Source organism: Euleptes europaea, chromosome 3 (genome assembly GCF_029931775.1).
Source record: "Euleptes europaea isolate rEulEur1 chromosome 3, rEulEur1.hap1, whole genome shotgun sequence".
Classification (NCBI taxonomy): domain Eukaryota; kingdom Metazoa; phylum Chordata; class Lepidosauria; order Squamata; family Sphaerodactylidae; genus Euleptes; species Euleptes europaea.
In genome coordinates this window covers 23,664,238-23,672,878 of record NC_079314.1, presented here as the reverse complement: position 1 = coordinate 23,672,878, position 8,641 = coordinate 23,664,238, and the positions used below count along the sequence as shown (strand labels likewise).

The following is an 8,641-nucleotide window of genomic DNA, read 5'->3' as shown; positions in this document are numbered from 1 at the left end:
TGGTAGCTTCTTGGTTCCTGCAAGATTGTGAATGTACAACGATAAACCACACAAAGAGTTCAGCAGTCACTTTTTTTTGTCCTTCAGAGTTTACCATTTAAAAACAGTTATGAAAGTAGCGCCTGTCGATGCGATAAACAGGGCAAAGTTGGTTTTTTTCCCCAAACTCACTGTAAACGACAGTAACTTTGGTTAAAATAAAAAAGTCTTTTTTTTAAATGTAGGCAGAGCTTTGTCTCCTTTGAACAGGGGCTTAGGACAGATCTGAAGGGGAAGGGGGGGACATCTTTTCCCCAAGGTAGAAGCAGGACAGCGCAGGGCAGACGGTGGATTCTGAGGTGGTTTTGCATAAATAAAGGGGCAACAATCAGTTTTCTAAAGTCCTCCACTCACACACACACACACGGGGGGGTAAGTAGGCATCCCACGGCTGTCATGACTGGCCAATTAAAAACAGTACGTCACAAATAACTTGCGAGACCAACGAGTTCATCAAGGGCGACACGGAGATGTCCAAGAGCCGTGACTCGTATAACGTGAACTCGGAGTGGTTCTCGTCCACTTTGGCCAGGGCGAGCAGCGCCCGGGCCGCCCGGCGCATCATGTCCATGCTCGTCGGCTCAAAGGGAGGGTTCTGCATGTGCATCAAACCGGCTTGGCTCTGTTGAAACTGAGTAGCTGCCAGGCTGTCCTCCAAAAAGCCTAACAAGTTGCCAATGCTGCCCTTCTGCACGGCAATGGCCCTAGCTGCCAAGCTGTCGCCCTGCGCCAAGTTGGCCAGTAGTACCACAGCCATCTCCCGGCAAACCGGGTTCTTTCGGTCACTGAGGAAACGCACCATGGTGCCATAGAGTTTTTCCAAGCGACTGAAGGGGGGCGTTGCGAGGATCAGGTCCACGTTGTTGTCCTGGATGCTGAGTTTGCTGAGAGTTTCTAAAACCAACCTCTGAGGCGAGAGGACAGCGTTAGGACCCAGGGTTGGGAAAGGATCTTGGGCTTCCGCAGAAGGACACACGGCCCAGTGGAGGAGTCCGTCCAGGATGGGCAAACAGATGCTCTCTGGGTACGGCGAGAGGTCCAGCTGCCCGGAGATGTTGGCCAGCGTGACCAGTGTGTTCTCACGCAGGATCTCCAAGCAGTCCCACCACCACTCCACCTTGTTGCAGCTCACCCCTTGGTCCTGCTCCTCTTCCTTCTCGTAGGTCAGCGGGGCCTGTTTGCGTTCTGGATGCTTATGGTGCAGAAGGATCAGCTTCCCGAGGATCAGCAGCAGGCCAGGGTGTTTGGACATCTCAAAGTCATTCCCTGGCACAAACGATAAACTCCTGATGATGTTTGACACGCAGATGCAGCGTTTGGACAGCGAGTCCTGCCAGTCCAGAAGAGTACACAAAGGTGTCTCATCCTTACTGTGGGGCTCGTCCTCCAATATTTTTATGTTTCGGTGGCTCTGCGCGGGACTGATGCCGAATGGGAATTTACTGCTCTCCTTCGCGGCCTCCACGTTCCTGGCCTCCTCCTCCTCTGCCAATGCACCCGGCCGTGCCGAAAGCATGTCATCCATCGTCGCTGTTATCCTTTTCTCCGGAGGACCATCAGACGGAAGGGACCCTCCCTCCTGGGCAACCGGGTTGCTCTCGGGTACGGATCGTTTCCGCAAAACGGAGCTGCAGGAAGCTCGCTTGTGAGCCAGAGGCAGCTCCATTTTGCTCTCGAAGTGGGTCTGAATGTGTTCAGTGGTGTCTCCCCCACCAATCCGCCAGTGCAGCAGCCCGCTCTCAAACTCCTGGACCCGGCCGAGCTTGTCTGAATAATCTACCACAAACGGGTCATTCTTCTGCACTATCTTGACTGGTAGCTTGTCAAACTTACTGACCAGTTTCTCCTCGCTGTTCTCTAGAGGCGCTGCAGCTTTATTTGTGAAGGCAGCCTCTTCCTCCCCTTCCTCTTCTTCCTCCTCCTCCTCCTCTTCCGCACAGTTTGGGCTCTGAGGCTCCTCTTTCTCCCCCTCTTCAGGAGAGGGACTTGAAGACTTGCAGAACCTTTCAGGATCCAATAATGTTCTTTGCCCTGGATCTCCTACCTCGTATTCTTTCAGAATTCCAAAGATTTCAATCAGGCAACGTCGGAAATATTCCACCAAAAGCTCCAACAATCCTGGCAGCTGCAAGATTTAAGTGAGGGAAAAATACACGTAAGAGAGCAAAATAGCTCAATGCAATAGTACACAATTGTAGGTGGGCAGAGTTAGTAGCAGAGTTTCTAAAGAGGACTATTCCATCACTATTATCAACTTCTTAGAATACCACCCGTCTGTATTATTTATAGAGGCATTTTTTTTATCAGAGGATCAGTTAATACATTTTTCCATCAAGATAAAAATCAGGTGCTTTTTATTCTATAAATCCATACGATACCAAGGCATACAAATATTCCCCGTTTGACATAACGCTCTCATCTCACTAGTAGCTAGCGTGAGAATGAGAAATGGACTGGGGAGGGGCCTTGGCTACACAGCACAGCACATCCTCTGCAGGTTCAATCCCTGGTATCTCCACTAAAAGGAACTTGGGCAGCGGGGCTGGGAAAGACACCTGAATATTCGGGAGAACCATTAATGGCTGCATGGACAGTACTGGGTTAGAGTGACCAATGTTCCCATTGCACAAGGTAGAAGAAGAAGAGTTGGTTTTTATATGCCGACTTTCTCTACCACTTAAGGAAGAATCAAACCAGCTTACAATCACCTTCCCTTCCCCATAACAGACACCCTGTGAGGTAAGTGGGGCTGAGAGAGCTCTACGAGAGCTGTGACTTGCCCAAGGTCACCCAGCTGGCTTCACGTGTAGGAGTGGGGAAACAAATCCAGTTCACCAGATTAGCGTCCACCGCTCACATGGAGGAGTGGGGAATCAAACCCAGTTCTCCAGATCAGAGTCCACCTCTCCAAACCACCGCTCTTAACCACTACACCAAGCTGGCTTCGTATAAACGTTAAACTGAACACACACAAAAGGCAACACAGATGCAAGACAGTTTAATAAAAGCAAGACAGTTTAATAAAAGCCTCCTTGTCAAATACCAGCTTAAAGGAAATAAAAGTATTTAAAAAGGAAAAGAAAGCAATTCACCATTCTGTGATCCCCCTGCCGCCACCCAGGTAATACACAAAAACTGCAGATAACCTACTGCAGAGAACTGTCACACAGATAGGACAGCTGTGCATGCGACTGCCTAGAGTTTCCACACAATGTATCCGTGTGAATGGAAAGCCCTAGAGCTAGTGGGCCAAGGGCTACATTACATTCACCACTTAAAAATCTGTACCCAAAAAAAAGCTCAATTCTTTTGAACAGTATAGTATATAATGCAAGTTTTGCTTACTTTGCAATAATTCATTTTGTTTTTTCTACTCATAGGAAGAGGTGAAGAGCCAGGAAGGACATTCAAACCCTCCAGCTTGGTTACTGTTAACCTCACCCCATATCTTCTCATGGAATAAAGACCAGAAGAAACTAAAACAGTCTCATGACACTGAAGTCTACACTGTGCAGAACACACGAGGGTCCTAGACAGAAGAGCATTGTTCTGTGCCTTAATAACACAGTTTACAGCTTGACACTGCTTCCCAAGCCCATTTTCCTGCTTCTGAGTCCTGTTCCCAGAAGGTGTCCAACCCACCTGGCTGAGGTTGAAGGTCATGATGCTGTTGTCATCATAAAGTAGGATGTTGATGGTATCTAAGGCCCACGTACTCTCAGCCAATAACCCAGACTTCAGAGACATCATCACTCGCCAGGCTTCCGGCGTTCCTGCCGCAAATGCAAAACACATTTGACTCTCGTCAGCTCCCAGAACATGAACAGCTCCCAGAACATGACCCCTTCATTCGTCTTTGGGAGTTGGGAATGTTTAGGCTGGAGAAGAGGAGGTTGAGGGGGGACATGATGGCTTGCTTTAAGTATTTGAAGGGCTGCCACTTAGAGGAGGGCAGGGAGCTGTTCCTGTTGGCAGCAGAGGATAGGACTCGCAATAATGGGTTTAAATTGCGAGAGGAAAGGTCCCGGCTGGATATTAGGGGAAAATTTTTACAGTCAGAGTTGTCCGACTGTGGGATCAGCTACCTAGGGAGGTGGTGAGCTCCCCCTCCTTGGCAGTCTTTAAGCAGAGGCTGGACAAACACTTGTCAGGGATGCTCTAGACTGATCCTGCAGTGAGCAGGGGGTTGGACTAGATGGCCTGTATGGCCCCTTCCAACTCTTATGATACTATGATTCTTTCTAAATTCAGAAGGAAGCAGGGACCGTCCAGCTAGATGTGGAGGACTATGCATGCCTGCAGTAATTCCAGCCCACAAGGGTATCTCCACTGTGCTCTCATTTTCCATAGGGGAAATTCCCTATAGAATCAAAAGAACAGTTTTCAGACTAAAAGAGCCCTATAAAATGGTGGCAAAAGATCAATATCTAATTACAAGCATAGACGAACAGAAAATATTTTGGCCTGGCACCTAAAAGGGGAGCAATTCAGATGCCAGGCAAGCCTGATGGGGGGAAAGCATTCCATAAAACAATGCGCCCCTACTGAAAAAGCCCTGTCCTCAGTGTCCACCCACCTCGCCCCTTGAAGGGAATGGTGCAGACAGAACTTGTGAGGCAGATCTTAATTGGCAAGGCTGGGCACAATGGGAGGAGGCAGTCCACGTACTGAATCATGCCTAGTATATGCAAACACCCCCTAGAATACTACCAGATCATCATCAACAATCTATTTCCCAGCTGTCAGAATTTGTTTGTGGGCCCCTTTTTTCTTTGATGTGATGCTTCAGCGAGACGCCAGCAGAATGACGCTACCCTGCCAGACAACACAAGGTGGGGGAGGTGGAGCAAGAGCTTAGAAATTACCAATATCTTTTGTGGTCAGGCGCCGCCTTTGCTTCAGCACAGGTTGCGTAGCTTCCACGGACCCGGGTGGGAATGTGATGTCCCGTCGTATCATAGGAGGTTGTACGGCTGCTGGTGTTATATGCGAGGCAGGGACCGGCGGACCGGCCTTCTGCATTTTCATTCCCGAGTGCAGAAACGGAGATTTGCTCGGAGAGGTGCGGTTTTCCACCGGCCTGGAAAGAGGTGCTGGACTAGATACCTGAGGAATGTGATTCTGCATGCTAGGCGGGGTCTGGTAGTTTGGCTGCGGCGGCCTCGTCATGGGGGGCACGGGGGCAGAGGGACCATACGGAGGCTGACGGTTCCCATGAGAAGGCCACGGCCCCTCGTGATTCACCCTCTGGTCCGGGTGTAGCATTTCGTCTGTTCGGTTCACTCCGTGGTACGCCGGCCCTTGCGGCGCAGAGCCTGGGCTCTGCCGGTTGGGGTAGCCGTAGCCCATCTCGTTACGCCCTTGCCACATAGTGCCCTGCTGAGGGCCCTCGGGAGCGGACTGAACGGGACCGCCCATCATCTGAGGCGGCATGCTCTGCTGCGTGCTGGAGCCCGGCGGAGCAGAGACCCGGTCTCGGCCAAACTGGAATGGGAACTGGTTCTGCGGCCCGCCGGGCCGGCGGTCAGTGGCAGAGTATGTACTTCCATACTGGTTGAACATTTCTTGCTGCGGGGAAGGCTGAGCAGTTTGTGGCTGGCTTGGTTGCTGCGTCTGTGCCGGAGGCAGCTGCTGCTGGGCTTGGCCCTGTCCTGTGCTGTACGATACGCTGTACATCTCCCCTTCGTGTCTTTTGGCTGGGGGCCCGTAGTTGCCGTCCATTGGCCGTTTGTAATTCTGGAAAAAGGGGGGAGTGACAGCCGTTTGTAAGCAGCTCTCTTTTCAGGATAAAGGCAGGCAGGGATTTCCTTTTTTACAAAGCATACAAAAACTCTAGCAATTTCCTGTCGCTCTCTAAAGAAGGGCTCTGTTAGGTACTAGGAGGCTTTGGTGTGGGTTCTCCCTTTGAACCAAAAAACAATCAGCTGTACTCTCCTCTGTAAATGTATATTGTGTGTGTTAAGTGCCATCAAGTCGCTTCCGACTCATGGCAACCCTATGAATCGATGTCCTCCAAAATCTTATCCTTAACAGCCTTGCTCAGGTCTTGCAAATTGAGGGCCATGGCTTCCTTTATAGAGTCAATCCATCTCTTGTCAATCCTCTTTTCCTGCTGCCCTCAACTTTTCCTAGCATGATTGTCTTTTCCAGTGACTCTAGCCTTCTCATGTGACCAAATTATGACAGCCTCAGTTTATATGTATATTATGTATGTATATTTAATGGCCAGGGTGGAAGAGGTATACGGTAGAGCACCCTGGGGTGGGTGGGGGGAATCTTATATTGCGCTTCTCTTCCTGCATTCAGGAGTATTTCAAAGCTCTAGAGCAGGGGTCCCAAGTGTGGTGCCCGTGAGCGCCATGGCACCTTTTCTGGTGCCTGCCAAGTGATATAGGAAGTGGGTGGGGCTGGTTAGGGCTTTTGCCCAGCAAGGCTTCTGATTGGCTGTGCAGATTTTTTTAAATGTTGCTTTGACAGCAGCTGCCACCATAGCACAAGGATCTACACTGTGTTACTGAAGTTAAGCTGCGGCAATCATTTTGTGGCTGGCTCCGCTACTGCGGCAGCCATTTTGTTGCCGAGCCCAGTGTGCTGGGTCAGAATTCCAAATGTGCCCGCAGGCTCAAAAAGGTTGGGGACCCCTGGCTCTAGAGACAGACACGGTTCCTTTCATGTATCAGGAGGGCCAACCATACAAAGCATTGTCTTAGGATTCAGACTGGAAGCTGGATCCAAGTTTGGCTGACTGTGCCACCGTGAAGTAAATTATTCTTATGCTCAGAAGCCTTGCCCACCAATGCTTGCTACGATCACCTCAGAAATGGGAAAAACAGAACCATAGGCACATGACGGTGACACTCCTTCAGAGCACTAACATCCTTTATGATAAAGTGTTCTTTGGGAAGCCATGATGGCAGAATTAGGCCACAAACAAGAAAGGTCCCTCCTGCCAACAAAACAAGGCCTGTGGGTGTTTATCAAACCAATATCCAGCTTTCCTTAATGGCTGATTTGGGATGGTTTTATCCAATTTTGCTTATTTGTACTCAGTTTTACCCAAATGTATGTTCTTCCTTTTATATGACAATAAAGGCTTGTGTTGTGTTGAATTCTTAACACAAAGATTGAGGATTAACAAAATTATTGGATTTTTGCATACAGACCAGGTTTGCAACTGTAACATCCAAATGAAAGGTAACAATATTTTATTCCTTTCGTGGCAGAGGTAAATAATGGAATACCACCAAGGAAGGGAAAGAGACATCATGATGGCTGTCTATAGGCAGTAGTTCTCAAACTGTGGGTCAGGACACAGAAGTGGCTTGTGATTTTCCGATAGGTAGGTCATACAGCTTGGAAAAAGGAGGCATAAGAGAGTGAGCTGGGAGGAGGCAGCTTTGGAAGGCTTAGCGGCAAACTTTCCCCTGCAAAATGTACTGCAGGGCCATTCTGCACTGCCTGTTGTTCAGTAATACTATAAACACTAAACATTAGAAAATTAAAATATAAACTTGTTTAGCGTTAAATGATGCTAAACTCCAGGTTTTTATGTTGGGGAGGGGGGAAAGGAGCGTGAGGCTACTTTGCAAGCAGGACCTGAAAACTGCAGGAAGCTTAGAAGTGGTCCTACTCCAAATGTCTTGAGAACCAATGTCTGTACAAGGCAGTATTTCACCAGCTTGGGGTGGGGGGAGACTGTCACCTACATGAGCATCACCGTACGAAGATTTAACTTTTCTCAGCTACATTCATAACTGCAAAAAATTCCAGAATATGAACTTCCTCCTCAAACAACACAAAAACCTTTATCTAGCACGAATGTGTTTTGTTCCTCCTGCAAAACCCCACAGCACAAGTCAAGCCGGTCAAAGCCCGATTAAGCCTACATTTCCACAGGTCTGCAATACTCATACAAGTTTCTTCAAGACTGGGAGATTCCGAAAGCCCTCCGCCACACCCACAAAATCATCAAACCACGCCCTCTGCTAAAAGGAGCCATCCCCCCTCCCCAAACCGGTCACTTCCCTTGCAATTTCTCATCACACTCTCTATTACTTCAAAATCTTCAGAAGCTCACCTGCTGTTGTGGTTGATACAGGGTGGTTTGTTGGGTTGGAAAAGGGCTGCCAGAGGATGTACCTTGAGTGGAAAATTGATTGCCATAGGAATCATGTCTGTAGAAAGAGCAAACTATTACTTTTGCTGCCCAGATGCACAGAATAACCATAACGTTCACCTTGGGAGGGGGAGCACTGTTGATGTAACGGACATTCCTGGAGGGAGGGAAGCCACATTGGCACTTACCGCTGCTGCTGCTGCTGCGGATAGCGGCTGGGAGAATACATCCCAGAATCAGGAGTGGAAGGCATGATGTTGGGCTGGGGAATTCCACTGCCTAAGTTGGCTTCAGGTCCCATTCCTGCTTCAGTCCTACAGAAAAGAGGCATCATACTTAAAGGTAACAGCTTGAAATGAACAGCATATCAGAAAGTTTAATCCCAGATTCCAAAGCATAAACGTCTCTTGCAACTCTAACTCTATTGACACCATTGATCATATTTTAGAATGTCCTCTTTATGAATGTCTGTGGGAAAGATTGCTA

The 8,641-nt window shown here is 48.8% G+C and overlaps 1 protein-coding gene across 1 annotated transcript in view; it reads right to left on the bottom strand.

The window, feature by feature from the left end:
- Nucleotides 1-8,641, bottom strand: part of ARID1A (AT-rich interaction domain 1A) — a 102,678-nt gene that overhangs the window by 868 nt on the left and 93,169 nt on the right. Inside the window, exons 16-20 of the mRNA XM_056847642.1 lie at nucleotides 8,344-8,469; nucleotides 8,117-8,213; nucleotides 4,905-5,775; nucleotides 3,682-3,812; nucleotides 1-2,164 (exon numbers count right to left, since the gene is read on the bottom strand). The exon at nucleotides 1-2,164 is cut by the window's left edge and continues 868 nt beyond it. Coding sequence (XP_056703620.1) covers nucleotides 434-2,164; nucleotides 3,682-3,812; nucleotides 4,905-5,775; nucleotides 8,117-8,213; nucleotides 8,344-8,469 — 2,956 coding nt within the window. The 3' untranslated portion in view covers nucleotides 1-433. The remainder of the gene's footprint in view (nucleotides 2,165-3,681; nucleotides 3,813-4,904; nucleotides 5,776-8,116; nucleotides 8,214-8,343; nucleotides 8,470-8,641) is intronic.